The sequence below is a fragment of the Aphelocoma coerulescens genome, chromosome 4A, assembly GCF_041296385.1.
Source record: "Aphelocoma coerulescens isolate FSJ_1873_10779 chromosome 4A, UR_Acoe_1.0, whole genome shotgun sequence".
Taxonomy (NCBI): Eukaryota; Metazoa; Chordata; class Aves; order Passeriformes; family Corvidae; genus Aphelocoma; species Aphelocoma coerulescens.
The window spans coordinates 10,405,382-10,422,007 of record NC_091018.1 but is presented as its reverse complement, the minus strand read 5'-3'; the positions used below and the strand labels follow the sequence as shown (position 1 = coordinate 10,422,007).

General features: G+C 40.4%; 1 protein-coding gene across 7 annotated transcripts; it reads right to left on the bottom strand.

Annotated features, from left to right (window-relative positions):
* Positions 1–266: 266 nt before the first annotated feature.
* On the bottom strand, positions 267–16,613 carry COMMD5 (COMM domain containing 5). Of its 7 annotated transcripts, XR_011150915.1 has the most exons (9): positions 16,460–16,613; positions 14,258–14,418; positions 13,093–13,121; positions 9,233–9,283; positions 5,077–5,172; positions 3,309–3,384; positions 2,353–2,434; positions 1,867–2,219; positions 721–807 (listed from the first exon to the last, which is right to left on the bottom strand). XR_011150915.1 is itself a non-coding variant. In XM_069015274.1 (8 exons), the coding sequence occupies exons 1-7, from the start codon at positions 16,602–16,604 to the stop codon at positions 2,399–2,401; spliced, it is 594 nt and encodes a 197-aa protein (XP_068871375.1). In that variant the 5' UTR covers positions 16,605–16,613; the 3' UTR covers positions 721–807; positions 2,353–2,398. The 7 variants fall into 7 exon arrangements, 5 of the variants coding, with proteins under 5 accessions (XP_068871372.1, XP_068871374.1, XP_068871375.1 ...); XR_011150916.1 differs by lacking the exon at positions 2,353–2,434; XM_069015274.1 differs by lacking the exon at positions 1,867–2,219.
* Positions 16,614–16,626: the final 13 nt, after the last annotated feature.

Below are 16,626 nucleotides of genomic sequence, written 5' to 3'. Positions count from 1 at the left end.
ACATGAAACAAGAGGCAGGCATTTCCAGTTACAAAACTATGAGATTACAGCTATTTAGCCCATTCTGATCAACCAGATAAAGACATAGATTTCACCTTTCCACTGCTGTAATTCCATGGAATTAGTCCTGGAAGCTCAGATGGTACTTCTTTCTTGATCCACAGACTTCCAAATTTCTTCCAAATCAGCCTTTAAATATCCAGAGCTAAACCATAGTCACTTAGTAAGAAACAAGGCAACAATTTAATGCAAAACTCAAGATCATATTTGTCATACTAGAAGGCAGGAGTGGGTTTGTTATTTTATTTTTTATTTGAAATATTGCAGAGCTTTCTTATGATACATACACATTGACGGGGCTTCCGGTAGCACACTTTCAAAAAAATTAGTTATGAATCATAATCAGAAATAAATGACTCTTACATCTATTAAGAAGTTATTTAAAAAACGTTTTGATGAATCATGCAAAAATGCTCACAAACAGTATTATACTTTTTCATAGATATATGTTTTGCTTTTCCTAAGTCTTACAGAAAGAGCTTGTGCTTTCAACACTTGAATTGAAAAAAAAAAAATTTACAGCAGACATCATAAATGCCACATTGAAGTTCATAGAGGCAAAGTGGTGATGGTCCCCTGTTTTGGCATTCACAAAACATGCTAACGGTTTCAGATCTCTTCCATGAACTCCCAATTTAAAAGTGCTCAGTCTTGGATCTTCAGTATGCTCCTCTTCTCCAAATCATTCATCTCCTTCAGTATAAGGGCAACATTGTATCTCAGTTCTTGAAACTTTGCAACTGGCAACTGAAACAGAGTATTCAGGTTAGAAAACACAAGACATCTCAGGAACCTTGACTAGGGCATGCCTGTGGCAAGCGAACATTCCGCAGTGTAAGGCCAATCTCTCCTAAAATACTTTTTTATTTTTTTCAGACTTAAGACAAAGGATTTGAGGTTAAAAAAATTCAGTTAATTCAACTAAATCCACGTGGAAAAGGAGAGTAGGGAAAAACAGAACACCTACATGGTACATTTTCTGTACTGCCTGATAAGAGAAATACTCAAGGATGTAAACTGAGAGCTGCTTTGGTGATGTAAAAGTCAAGGAAGGAAAGACATCTGGAAGGTCATGGAGACTACAGAATTCTCAAGCAACAAATCAAAGATACTCTGCTTATCCAAACTTACAAAAGAAAGGCATGGAGACTTGAGGCAAGAGACTTAACAGCAACCTCAAAAGCAAAGGGCACTGGGCACTACATGTGGAAGGCAAAAGATTTTGGGTTAAACATATAAAGCTTTTTCAACTGTGCAGGAGACTCATGGGCTCTCCTTTACCATTTCAAGCCAGAGAAGCCAAGCAGATGAAAATCTTATCTGTGAAGGCAGAGACCCCCAGCCGAGTGCAGGCACAGACTGGTGACACAGACTGGTGACACCAGTGCAGTGCACAAACACGTGCTCACACAAGTGTCCAGTGGAGTCTGGCTGGTCCCATGCTGTCTGCACAGCACTGCCTAACTTACTCCTTTGACTGCACTGAAGACAGCAGTTCTTTTGGCAGAGACCCTTGTCATCCTTCTGCCCACTGTAGCACAGATACCAACTCTATGAGAGGAACCCAACATCTGATTTGCATTTTCCACATACATCAGAAATGCATAAAAAGGCACCATGTCCTTTTCACTTTTGACATATATACAACAAGACTCAAAATGCTGTAATTCCCACTGCTTTTGAAAAAATCTTCAGTCAGATGTCAGACTCTGATTAAAATACCAAATGGAGACCGAAGAATGTAACTTCTCCCTATGCTATACACATTTTAAAACTGTTCACAACAGAATTATTTTCTGGACTTACCATCTTACATAAGCCCTGTTAGTTAGCAGGACATTCTGAACGTGTTCAAATAAAGGAAAACTGAAGAGCTGAGGACTGTATTTACTTGCATATGGTACCTTGAACCAAAACCCAAGTTTATCCCAAAGAGCTACTAAACTGTGGTAGACCACTCATCAGATATAGAAATCCTGTTTGCAGTCACATCCTTGGCATTCAGATCCAAGCAGCAGCACCAGCAAAGAGCTGATTCTAAGAGAAGCACGTTGTCTGCTATCAGATATCTGCACTCCTGTGTGCGCTGGACAAACACATCTCCACTGCCGAATAACAAAGGGTCTTCCACAGATTCACAACAACAACAAAAAAAACCCCTAAAATCAAACCAAAACAGTCAGAAACAATGGCATCAAGACCAACACTTGACATTATATGCCAGGAAATAAAGTGGCAAATCTAAACAGTGAAGAATATAAACTAGGTTTTATTCTCACAAGTGAAACTTACCCTGTTGTAAAGGGTTAACCTGAAGTCCATGGCATCATTAAAGTCCTCAAATACAGTGTATGGGATGCTCTGATGAGCTGGACTGTCAGAGGGGTAAATTTGATCTCCTGTGACGTGACACCCTCAGCAGTTTGCAATGTAGCACAGAATTTATGCCTTCCTCAACAGATGCTTTCTTGCAAAACAATTTAACATTAAAATCAGTCCACCTCTTTCAACACACAGGGCTTTGGTGCGTCTTCCAGACTACTACTAATGAGAGAACTGAAGCCAAAATCTGTACAGAGTTCAAATGTAACAATGCCTGCTGTGCATTGAATTCCTGTATGCACCACCATGTTATATATAGAACAAATAGCATTCCTTTTCAAAGGTTAAAATTATGGAAGAGTTTATGCCATCTTCTGGCAAGCCTTTAGGTACAGTGTCATAAATACCGCCACTGACTAATCCTGTAACAAGCAAAGAGGTTGTTTTTACTTTCTAGTGCCAGAACAGTTCTGAAGAAAAAGAATAAAACTACCTCTGCCACAGAAAAGAATGTTACCGTTCTCTGCCAAATGCAGGAGGTTTAGAAGTGTATCATACATTATATAAACTACCCCAGTAATTTTCCTGCCCTCAAGAGCCACCATCAGGTCTGAAGGTTACAGTTCATAACAACTCCATAACTTTTAATCAAACCAGATATTATGTAGCGCTGCTTTCCAGTAATTAATGTTCTTCTAATAAATTGCAGTTCAGCAGAACATGTGTAGGAACAAGGTATGAAATTATTTTGATTGGTATTACACTAAATATTTTATGTGGCTACACTGAACATGAAGGATTCCAAAGCAAACCAACCAATGGTAACACATTTTCTACAAAAGCTTTAGTATTGTAAGTAATAATTAAACTCTCTAAATAAAACTTCAAGTGGTTTCCTTACTATTTAATATGGCAATCAGACTTACTTCAAAGCGATGAGCTGTCCCATCTGAAAGCTTCATCATCATCAGAATGGATGGCTGGAGTGCACGGGCCAGTGAACTGAAATTATTTACATCATTAGTATTACAGCAGTAGACATCAGCAGTGTGATGAGTACAGCATTGCACATTAACAATTTTAGATGTTCATGGAGGCTTTACACAGAACATGAGTAATTTCAGTCACAGAGTCTAGCTAAAAACTCATGAACACAAGAGTTCTGTCCAATTTACCTCAGTATTGAGACTTAACATTTAGTTAATAGTTTAATAACTGCAAGTTTAGGAGCACTTTCATTTTTATATAATTGGTTTACTGGAACTATGATAGGGATAAGAGCTGACCAAGTACTGCCAAAAATAATGCAGTTCATCATGCTGCATTAATCATTTCCATCCATTCATACGTTCAACTGCCACCTCATTTGGGGAATCAACCTCTTCCAGGCTTCATCCTAAATTCGTGTGTTATTTTATTTGATGACCCAAAGAAGGGAAATGAGTCATTCTTGTGCAGCTTCCATCAACTGATGTTGCCAAAGCCTGCTCAGGTACAGACAGGCACTACAGCCCAAAGCCCAAAGCTGCCATACCTCCCTGCAGAGGCTGTTGCTGGATGATAAACAAGAAATCCCAGTGGGAAGATAAACTGAAAACAAAACTAAAAGGAAGGAAAATAAAAAAACGGTAATGTATTGCTTCTGTGTTGCTTGGAAAACAAATCATAGGATCTACTTTCAGCTTGCAAGCACTGTGCCTGAGGATGTTTACCTGGACATTTTGCTCTCTTTATCAGCACAGATTCTTTTTCTACAGAGTAATACCTGTGTGGTGCTTACAGCACAGCTTATCAGAAAGTCACCTGAACTAGTAGCTTGTGGCCATTCCAATTTTCTCTTAGGAGCCTTTTTTCTTGATTTCAGGAAGACAACCCCTGATTAGCTATGGGCCTCTCAACTCTAGCAGCAAAGAGACTGCACTCTCTCCCAGATGCAGGTATTCAGACAGGCAACATGAAGTCAGTCATGCTAACAATTTACACTACTAACAAAGACTGGATAATCTAATTTCTTTCAGCTTGGTCTGTCTTGGTTAGAACTAGACAGAGACCAAACAGCACAGTCAACAGGTTTCTGTTTCCTTCTGGCTCTAGCCAAAGATCCATCCCCCAGATGCCTCTGCTGTGGCAGATGGTAAGAAGCTGTTCACTGCAGGCACAGGCAGGATGATCTCAAAGGGTTTTACTCCTGTTTTGTGAAAGAAACTAGGAGGTAGTTCAATGACCAGTTACATAACTATGGCAGTGTAAAGGTGCTGTCCTGAAACCTCTCTTTGTAGAAGCAGAATACAAGAGATGGAAAATCATTTAACATGCGCAACAAATGATGGTCTGCTTGAGAAGTTGAATAGATGAATACCCTCCCTGTTCCAGTGAAACTAAGAGCTTGCCTAGCTGCTTGAGGCTCCGTCTGACTAATTTATGCCATCATCACTAGGACCAGTGGATTTGTATCAGCTCCATTAAATTTTAAAACGAGAGACTCAAACTTTGAGTGCAATATTACCAGCAGTAAAGCATATATACACTAACTTCTACACTGTTCAGAAAATTTCACCTGTATCTTACTGTTAAATGCTATATGCCAATCCCTAATAGCAAGGCACATTTTGACCCCACTAAAATTTTTAAGCAGCACAAGAAATCAGTTTAATCTTAGGTAATTCCAGGGATGTGCATGATCCTCTTTTATACCTTGTGGATATAGCTACATCCACTCTCCACTTGAGGTCCCGGATACTTGGTAGCCGACTTCTTTGTGTCAGAGCTGTGCCTTCAGAAGTGGGACGCCTAAAGAGTGAATAGGAAACTGGAATGTAAATTCATAAAAGAAGAAACAATCTAAAGAGAAAACAGGATTCCTCAGCACAAACCTGTCCAGAACTTGTTTCTCTCCTACATTTGTCCTCACTTAGAGGTCTGAACAAGTGGAGATTTTGTGGATTTAAGACAGCTATGCTCAGATTATCCCCTTTTTCTATGCTTAACTATGGTCCATGTTGAAAAAAGAGACCAAGTGACTGTGTAATTCTAGTAAACGATGTCACTATAAAGTTTAGTAAGAGTCATTGTGGTGGCTGGCATACCTATTATTTCAATTATATGCAACTGTGAGGCAAAGAAAGGCACCTGCAAATGTATCTTTACCTTCATGCAAATCCAACAGAAACAAGCAAGCAGAGATAAGACAGATGACTTAGGTAAAACAGTTGCATAAGGCCACTGTCCTTCTTCAGCAAAAACCATCTAGCACTGGCAAGCAGCAATGTTTAAAACATAATATTAGTGTATTGAGTGTATTTTGAAGCACACTTAAAAAACCCCACAGCGGTTCTTGTTAATCCAACATAATTTACAAACTCTAAGTTCCTTACATAACGTTCACTGCCAACTCCAGCACAACCTTCAAGATTTTGCCTAGTCTAATGTGTAAGAAGCCAAGCACTTCATTTGTTACTCATATTGCAGGAAAAATCAGGCTGATCAAGCCCTAGTTTATTTCTGTACAGAAATATATTTAACAGCAATTAAACTTCAGATGGTTGACAATCTTTAAAATTTTAACAGCATCCTAAGTTCTGGATAACTAAACAAGATAAATCTGATACAAATACATAATAACCATTCGGTTTTAGATATATATGCAGAAATAATTTCAGAACGAGGTCACTGAGCTGGGCCATTCAGGAGCTGGACCTCTGGACTTTGTGTTACCTTTTTTTTTTTTTTTTCTCTTTCCTTGCTAAGCATCCCATGTCCCTGTAAGTTATTTACGGTACATTTCAAGGCTACTCCAGTACTTCCACTAAGGGCAGGATAAGAAACATTACATCCTTTATCCATGGTGCTAGGCATAATCTAATTACAGACTTTACATCAGAAAGGAATCCTCTCTGAACAAATCAAGCACTGTAGGAATGGCAGTCTAACATCACTACTCAGATTCTTGTGTGCAAGTTAGCTGGTGCCTTTACAAACTGCCCAAGAAGATTCATGATCCAATAAGGTACACAGGACTGACAGGCTGAGATCCTCCAGTAGTCCTGTATTTCGCAAAGGTGATATAAGAATGAATTTATCTCTTTGGTGGGGGGGGGGAGAGGGTTGGGTGGTGTCAGAAGTGACACACATTCCTAATAGCGTGGTAAAGGAATGAGCAAAAAAAATAGATCAGCTGGTTCTTACTCACTGTCAACTCCTGGATATGAAGTAGGTCATCACAGCTGGGTGCAGCCATGAGGAGCAGGAGTCTAGAACAGTCATTAGCAGGATTAAACAATAAGAACAGGCCTTTCCCTCAGTGGAGAGCTGCTGCCAGACTATTGCTTAATTTGGAGACTCCCTAAAAATAGCCACACTGCTACTGTTTCCTTAAGACACGCTAACTCCCATCAATGGAAGTCAGTCCATTCAGTGCAGCACCAGCACTCCAGGGGAATAAAGGAGTTTTAAAAACAGAAAGATGCTCTACATAGCAGTGGTGGGAAAGGTCAGAAATGGCGATCTCCCAAACAAAGGGGAAGCTTCTGAATATTATTGAAAGACGGCATTTCTGTGGTCAAACACAAAGCTTTACTTCTGGTCAGAACTACAGTTCTGTACCATTCTCCCAGGAAGAGTCACAGCTTCTATAGCTCAGTTTATGCTTCTATCAGGACCTTTCCAGCTTGGACAAGATCACAGTGGGAACTGCAAGAATCCTGTAAAGATGACAGAATATGCATAGTGACCAACATGCGTACAGAAATTATACAAGCTGCTAATCAAGCCATTGGTTTCTGAAAGGAATAGCAAAATGGGGCAGAAAAGACTCAACGAATCTTACATCCAAAACCTACAGACTATAATTACATTTTGTAAACACTCTGTGCCAGCAGCTGCAATATACTGTCAGCACACTGTGCAGAAGGCAGAAGTCAGAACAAGTAAAAGGCCATGGATTGGGTAGAGACCATTCAAGCTATGGTGGAAAGGATGATACACCTGGTGACAAGAACATCACCTGCTAAAGGATGCAACAGAAGAGCACTCGGAAACGAAAGATTAGAGAATTTGGAGCAGCAGCTGATCTAACAGTATCAAACCTAAAGACAAGTTCTGTATGATTCCCTGTGCACATAACAAGATATGCCTAGCAGGCCACTGAACTGGAAGGATGAACAAACCGCTATGTGTGAAATGCTGACAAATGGCACACAGAATGTTCCCTCCTGGTAGAAAGTAAAGCTACACTATTAGAAAAAAAAAAAGCAGTGCATTTATTATAAACATTCAGAAAGGAAGTTAGTGTTATTCTTTCCCTTAAAAAACAGTTTTAATGTCATGTACTTATTTGATGGTGTCAATGTGGCAAGTTTTTCTTTCAGTCTACATAGCTTGATGGAACTGTGGGGACACAAATACAAATGCCAAATACTTCAGAGCTGTTGTTTAGTGAACAGAACTCCAAAAATAAGATAAGATGCCAAGAAAAGTATTAAAAATGGATTTTTCTGGGCTATCTAGCTCATACTGAATTACTGAATTTTTGATCACATGCTAATGCATCTCTTACCATCACAAACATATATATTTACAACTCAATACGCATATGTATGATTCAGTGTTACATTTAGGATTGTAGAAGCAGATCTGTCTGAAAATCAAACCTGAGGTGTTCTTCACTGGTCTCAAAACACAGAGCAAGATTACACTGGATAATCACAGCTTTCAAAATGAGAAAAAGCTAAATTTTCCAGCATCGTGATTTCACAGTAGAAAACAGACAATCATGCATGCTTCAAATTACATCTAAATTTATCTTCTTTCTCTACTGCAAACAATATTTCCATTTTGCAACCATGAATTTTGCATCTTAACACCTATAATTCAAACAGAAGAGCAAAGAAAGGATGAGAAGACTGAATTTATTTTTACTCCAAGAACCTTTAGCTGTAAGCCAAGATCTTAATCAAAGAAATGAAAAATATTTTTAACTTTGGTAGCAGCACTCAGACTCTTGAGGGTAACTGAAGTACCACAACTATGATTATCAGGATTCCATGCAGAGAATCTGAAGCAGCATTGGGTTAGTGATGTTACATGCTGAGTGACCTCAAGTTTCAAGAAGGAAAATTGGAGTCACAGAGTATCCTGAGTTGGAAGGGGACCACAATGATCATCAGAGTCCAACTCCTGGTCCTGCACAAGTTTTGCATATTCAAAATGTTCAAGAAATTTCTAGAGGTAGAATAGGCTAAATATGGTTGAGCAGAGAAACTTCTAGAAAAAGGGAATCTCAGGAATGGACAAAAGAGATAGGCTGTTCAAAAAGTTCTCGATTTAGAACTTCCTCTAGAGTTACTGAGAAATAAAAAGTGAATTATATCAGGCAGAGCACTTGATATATGTGTTGTCATCAAGTCACCCAGTGTGAATCCCAACTGAACTGTACATTAAGACTTGATGAAATGCTACCTGAGAAAGCTGCCATGAACCAGAGCACATAAAGGACTGATGTAGCCTGCCTCTCAACAAAGCAAGTCTTTCAGTTTTGCTCTAACTTGCAATGATAATGATGGCAAAAATGAGTAATTCCGCACTGCATCTTTCATCTGTAGGTATTGATCCACCTCACAGTCTATAAAACATTATAAATACTGATGAACACAGAAAAACTGAAAATTGGCAAGAAAGCTACTTAATGCATGTATTGCCATGCATGATGGACATCATACTGTGCTGAATCAAGATAATGGGATAAGTCTTCTTCTCATTAACTTGGAAAATATTGCTGTTCCTTCAATACACCAAGGATTTGTGTCAGCAGACCTCTGTGCAGCCCTGCTATCTGCACAATGAAGACACTAACCTGTTACCAAAGACTACACTAGAAAAGTCCACAATGAAATCTTCTGGTATTCTGAAAGAGAAGAGCAAGACAAAACAGTTAGGTTTTTTTGTAACCACAGTTATATGGCCTTATCTGAAAAAACCTTAAATCTATTACAGGACACAAAAGATGTGTCAACATTTTCCATCTTCCATTGCTTAAAATTGCCAGCTCTTATGTAAGCACTTCAGTAGTGATTCAGTCAGTGCTCTCAAAAGGACAACCTATGTTTATATATCAGGAATCCTAAAAACTATATTGCATCCTCCTGTCCTACCTCACATTGGCAACAGTATATTTCAAAAGAACCCAGTATTTGCTTAACTTCTCTTAGTAAAGTCAAGAAAAATTTTACTGATGGCTCTGATATGTGTAGAATGTAGGCCAGCAATGCATGCCTTCAAAAATCCCAAACTTACACGTTTCATTTCACTTTCACCTCAAGTGTATTGAAGACAGAAGGAATTACCCCCTCAAAATTCAGTGGCCATTGTAGCCAAGACTACTTACAAAAGGAGCATACATGGGGACTGGTTGAATAGACTAACATACTCCATCCACGCTTACACCTCTCCACTCCTTCACCATTCTTCCGACACTGCTGTTGCCTTACAAACAAGCTGCTGTTGATTTTCAGTTCAATAGATCAGGATGTGAATTGCAAAGACCACAGAACAAACACTATCCATTCAGCTGCCTTTGCCACAGGGACAGTAATCTCCTACAGAGAGGCAGGTTGGACAAGTGGGAGAAGTCACTACTGCTGCTGCCACAGTTAAATCCAGCACTCACCATGAATCAGTGCCCAGACACATTACTCACCAGTGGCTTGAGACACACAGCAGTGTATCAAAGAAAAATCAAAGCAAACATGGAAGTTATCTGTCCTAAAGAGCTTACAGTGTCTAACGACCAGAGAAAAAACAACTCATCAACTCACACAGTGGGAAGATGAAACAGCAGTTACTTCAGCTTGAATTCATAAAGGAAGAAATGGGATTAAACCACATTTTAAAACGGTGCTTGGATAAAAAGGAATTAATTTTAGCAAGCACTAGAACAGTGCTTTTTTGGCTGTAAGAGTCTGTCTTTCAGAAGAGACAAGACTATTTCTGCAAACATTACTTATACTTTCCATGCAAGTGTATCATTTAACCCATCTGACGCTGACTGGATATCCTGTCTATGTAGTGGAATAGCTGGAGAGAGGGGGCTGTAATATGATTATGATGATACCTATCACAATACTTGCTTGACCCAAGAGCAAGTGTTACTAAAACAGAAGCATTAACACTACCTTTGAGTTTGCCATATTTTTGCTGTGCAGTCAACAATCTTGCTGAAAATTCTGTTCCTGGCTCAAGCAGCACACATGAGGCCAGTCACACATGACACAGATGATAGAATATGGCACAGTTCAGCCTGAACTACAGATGGCAATCACTTTTCAATGGAACATTCTGAGGAAGGGACTCAAAGGGCAAGAAATGTACGACGATGTCTCAATCCCATGTTACTGGCCTGAGTCATAAAGTTATTAAATAACCTGTGAGGGGAGGGGAAAAAAAAAGCACCCACAAGTTAGTGTGAATTTATTCCCACTGGCTCAGCCACTCAGGCTAAGAAATAGGGAATTGCAACTCTTTTAAACCAGTAATATTGATCTAATCTAATCAGAAGTGGGCATGTATTCCAGCCTCTCTCTTCATCAAAACTAGAAGCCAAGATCAGGTACCTCACCAGAAAATTGAGAATTACAAGATATTATATGGGCAGAACTAGCTCAAGCTTCAGATTCACTGAAAGAAACAAAAAAGAATGCAAGAATTGAAAAAAAAAAAATATTACATGGCACAGAGCTCAAGCTTTTTAAAAGAGAAAGAAAAAGAAAAAAAGAGGGATATAGGACCTTTTTTTGCCTTAAAAGGCAAAACATCTGCCCAAACACTGGATGCCAATAATGCCAAGACACCACTGTTCAACCAATGTCATGTTCTTCATGCAGTTGATCACAGGATGGCCACTCCAGCAGGCTGTGTCTGAATGTAATTAGTAAGTGCTTTGAAAACAAGCAAGCATTTAATCTCCAAACTCAAGCCCATTGGGAAACATAGGAAATGACATTTCCCAGAGCAACTAAAGATGCTAAAGGTACTACTGAATTTCTAAGTATAACAGCTTGAGAGTAGAATAAGCTATTTAGTCTTCTAAAAGTTTAGCCACAAGGTGAAGAGAGATACTCACAGGAAGTAAGACTGTCAGAGATGGAAGTTAGGAAGAGTCCCAATACTGTGAGAGTATTGGGAGCATAGCAGCAATTAGCAGCACACAAAACACTCAAGTCTGCAAGCAACACAAATGCAGTTACCTAACTACTGCTGCTAGATCACCCATTGCAGGACAATAAAATAAAAAGATTTATCAAGACATAAAAGATACAAAAAAAGATCATCCAGACTGAAAAGTGTCTGAGTAAAATGCATGAATAAACCATTAAGTGAGAAAAAAAACCCCAAACACAACTACAAAAGCTTAAGTCATTAAAATGTGGTCAAATGACAAGGACAGGGACCTGGGCATCTGCACTTCTAGACACTGCCAGCCCGGACAGTGACTTCTGACACTCCTCTACCAACTTTCTCCACTGCTCGGAAGAGGAATATTCACCCAGCCCCAGAGAACTTGGCATGGAGCTTTTAGTATTCTTTGTTATTCTGTAATCAAAGTTGGCACATTCTGTGTGCACCTCAAAAAATACCAGCTCCCACTGGGTCAAAAGCAATTAATCAGTTTCTTACTGACATACTTTAACCTGGGTGTGAACTCCATGATATGCCAGAGGCGGCAGCTTGCATTTGAGCTCTCAAGACAAAAGGCAGGCCTAACTCCAGCACTGAGCTGCAGACAAAACTGTATCAACTTGCAAGGAAACTTCCACTGTGGCTCAAATGACACCTTTCATTGATTACACCTCGATTACATGTCTAAATCTGCAGTTTTAGTTTGCCTGAAGTTGCTCATAAAGTAAATTATTCTTATGACTTGACTGCTTATGAGAAGAAAGCCAATGTACAGGTAAACAGACAAATAAGGATGAAAAATGACGGAATTAGAAACACACCTATTTCTCCTAGGTAGCAATCAGAATGTTAAAGAAATGTGCAGAAATAGTGTTTTAAAATAATTAAATTGGTCCAGAGGTTTCTCCACAGAAGAAACCATCTACTGCTGTTATTCTCTCATTGCTACTGAATAGAGAAATAAGGCAAAACCTATAAACATTATTAGCATCTGATATCTAGCTTTTAGGATATGATCCCTTCAGAGATACTCATGGAAGACTGACATAAATTTTGGCAAAGGCTGTAACAAAGGTCATGATTTCTTGGGAAATGGGCAGAAGAAATCAGAGCTGAACATGGTGATAGAGTTTCATGAGTGTTATATCATTGACCTTTCAAAGAAGGAAAGAAGTAGGGCAGTTCTTAGCTTCTGAAATGCTACCACTGTCTTACCAAACACTTCAAAAAATATTGCAGGGCAAGGTGGGGATGGTAGAGAGAAGGTCACTCATATTTGCATAACCTACATTACAGACTAAATTAGACCATTCTCCCCAGCATGTGAAATAAACTACTCATGCTTGGTGCTAAATCAAGTCTTACACAACATCTGTTTTTTTCCCCTGGCTTTACGTGACGTTTGGCAACAGATGCATTATGTGGTATTTACAGGTAATTTTTTGTACACAACTTTTTTTGTGTAAAAAAGTTAATTTGGGGAAGCAGTTACATAAAAGCCATGAGAAAACAAACATTAAAATGTGTAAACAGGCATACCCGAGCTCCTTCAGGTCTTCCTTAAAAACCTAAAAAGAGAAGGAAGATGAAAATTTTCATGATATAGCCTTAAATGATCATTTTTTACCTTCTGAATTAAGTAACCTACTTAATACTTAACCTACTGGTTACTTATTTGGTATCTCTCCCCAAAAATTTTAGTCTCAAGTGCCAGTAGTTTTGAAATGACTGGTGATATATTGAAAAGAATTTTCAGAAGTGCTCAATCAAGTTGTGATTTAAAGACCTAAATACCTTGGAAGCCTTTATTTTTCAAAACATCTCTGCCACTTCTTTTATGCAGCTATTCAGAAAAATTTTTCTTTTAGAGTAACTATGTGCCCTTATTCTCAGATACATTTTGCCGTTACTTGTTTAAACTATGACAACAAAAAGGAAATGGCAAAAGATAAGGTCTGAATATCAAAGGCATACTTCAGCTATGTTTCCTGCAATATGGGAGCTTCCCCAATATGCCTGGGTAAATATGAAGCTGTATCTTAAACAAGAGCTACTGGAATCCCTAAAGTGCTTCACTCACATAAAAATAAAAGGAGAAAAGAAAAAAAGTAAGGTAAAGGAACACGAAAAATTAAGAAAATAGCCATGAATAGGGGATAGAGATTGGGAACATGGCAGGTGTGTACATATTCACACCAAACATCCACAGCATAAGCGGAAATTGCACTTTCTTCCAAATTCCACTATATTGTTCTGGCCATAAGACCTTCCTTCCTCTATGGTGGAAATATGAACAAAGGGAGGCAAACAAATATGAGAAATTACAAGCGTGGACAAAAATGAGTGGTATGTGCGAACACCCAGTTAGAGTGAGTGTTGATGCCTACGAAATAACATTTTGCTATGATTTCTTTGGCGGCTTTAATTTATGAGTGAAAACAAACATGCACAGTAAACATGTTGAAGCAGAAGTAGATACAGGAATCATTTTCCTAAAGCTTAAATATTTTTTCAAAAAGCTCACTCTAAGTCTTCCCAACAAGTGAAATAATAAATTCCAGATTTTTAAGTTTCTTCCAACAACCTTAACTTTGAGTACCATCTTTTTGTGCAGCTTCCCACCCTGGCAAATGAGATTTAGATGGTGACTTGTGTCTGACACAGCTTTTACTTTATCAGGGTTCCAAATACTCCCAGAACTTACTTCTTGTTTGAAAGTTGATAAGGGGAGTCTCAATGCTTCTCGGAGGAGGGTGTACATGCCAGAAATAAGGAAAGCAAGTTTCTCTTCTGAGAGATTAGCACTTTCTGCAATCAGCTTGACAGATTCCTTGCAGTCTTTTCCTTCCAATGCATTAACAGTGACTGTGAATAAGAAAGCAAAGCAAGATCCTTAATTTACTCAACTGTGTAGCTCTTGATTTTGATGGTCAAAGGTGCCTTGAGAAAATTCTCACCACAGGGAGAAGCCTCACAGACAAAAATTAAATCAATCATTGAGACAGTTTAGCAGAGCCTGCAATAACACTGGCTGGATAACCCTCAGATAATGTTATATGCAGTTTTTACATCATGGACTGAGCAGGCATATGAACCTGCATCTCATTTTTTACATTAGTCATTGTTTAGCAATAGAGTAACAGCAACAGCCTCAAAAAACGAACTTGGTGCAAGTGCAAGAGTGTTGAAATCCATCACATCTTCAAAGATTACAAAACCTTCAGAGGAAAAACTGCTGCCCTGCAAACTGTGAGTCACAGGCCAGCAAAAGCAGACAGTGATGGGAGACTTGTGCCAGCTCTGCATAACCTGGAGGGAGGCTGTGTCCACCCACTCCAGGGGGATCTGCACTGGGGTCACTACCCTGGCTCCAGGCAGTTTGAAGGACTGTGTGCCCCTGCTACAGTAGGAAGCATTTATTGCACACCCAAAAGCAGGTGATTATTTACATCAAAGTTGAACCCAGACAGTCAGGCTTCCTGGCACTGATAAAGCTTTTCAGTCTCTGTGTCCCTGCACTAGACAGCAAATATGTATTTAATGTGTATTTACTTCTGTCCAAAATGCCTATACACAGCTTTATTATTTCAAGTATTACAAGGAACCCCGGAATACATTGCTCTGTTTCTGCTAATGTGCAGCAACACTTTTGGAGACAAAGCAGCTACCAGATGTTTTGAGTCCTTCAAACCAAAAAGAAAATCCCTGACAGGATGTTAGCTGAGAGAACATGTCAGGGTCACACCATGCTGGGCAGCAGCTACCCTCCTCTCAGCTGATCACCAGTAAGCTGTGCTTTCGCTCTGCTAATCAACCCTTCCATTATTCCATTATTGCTTTACATACCCTAATTTACTCAACTGTGTAACTTTTGATTTTGATGGTCAAAGGTGCCTCGAGAAAATTCTCACCACAGGGAGAAGCCTCACAGATAAAAATGAAATCAATCATTGTCAATCTTACACCCTCAACCTCAGTTGGATACCTGCAGCTTGCGGTTGCTGTACTGTCTCCTGCACATAATGCAGATGCCCACGGGGTCTCTGACTGCCACACACAACCTGACAGTGACTGGGCTGCTCGCTCTGGGACAGAGGGATGAGACAGGAATGACTTTAACAGCAGTCAGCTGAGTTCGGGGGCCACCCACAGCTGCAGAACTCCGTTCCTCATTATCACAGATTTCACAGAATTGTAGAATACAACGAAGCAAGCCCGTCATTTTATTTAAAGCTCAGCTCTAGCTTCCTGTCGGGAAAGGCAATGGGAAGTGTTCCAGGAAGCTGTGGCCTTGCAGCTGCAGCCCCTCAGCTGTCACAGAATCACAGAATGTTCTGAGTTGTAATGGACCCAGAAGGATCATCGAGTACAACTCAGCCCTGCACAGGACACCCCAAGAATCCCACCATGTGCCTGAGAGCATTGTCCCAACACTCCTTGAATTCTGTCAGGCTGGTCCTGCGACCACTTTCCTGGGGAGCCTGTTCCAGTGCCCAATCACCCTCTAGGGGAAGAATCTTTTCCCGATACCTAACCTGAAGTGCCCTGACACAGCATTATGCTGTTCCCTCGTGTCCTGTCACTAGTCACCAGAGAGGACATCAGTGTCTGTCTCTCCGCAGCCTCTCGTGAGAAAGTTCTAGCCAGCTATGAGGTCTCCCTTCAGTCTCCTCCAGGCTGAACAGACCAAGGGACCTCAGTCCATATGGCTTCCCTTCTAGGCCTTACACCACATTCGTTGCTCTCTTTTGGAAGTTCTCCAGTAGTTGCCTTCCCGTTAGGATCCACGGCTATCTCGGGGAACGCGGCCCCTGCGGCTCTGGCTGGGAACCCCCCGCGTCCCTGTGTGGGGCTAACGGGGCCCTTCCGCGCCGGGACGGCGCCTCGCGATCCGCACGGTCCCTACCTTTGAGGAGCCGCCGGAAGGTCTCCTTGCCCACGTCCTGCACACCCCGGGCCATGGCGTCCACCTCGGCCGGCACGCGCGGGCCCAGGAAGCCGCCGCCGCCGCCGCCGCCCTCGCCCAGCCCGTGTGCCGCCCCGGCCGCCATGGCCGCGCCGCCCGCCCGCCGG

Excerpts from the sequence above, each read along its gene's own strand:
- COMMD5 (XM_069015271.1), bottom strand. The coding sequence starts at position 16,604 with ATGGCGGCCGGGGCGGCACACGGGCTGGGCGAGGGCGGCGGCGGCGGC. Across the intron at positions 13,122-14,257 it reads TATCAACTTTCAAACAAGAA|GTTTTTAAGGAAGACCTGAA; the intron begins GTAAGTTCTGGG and ends TTCTCTTTTTAG. Across the intron at positions 5,173-9,232 it reads AGTGTAGTCTTTGGTAACAG|GCGTCCCACTTCTGAAGGCA; the intron begins GTTAGTGTCTTC and ends TTCACTCTTTAG.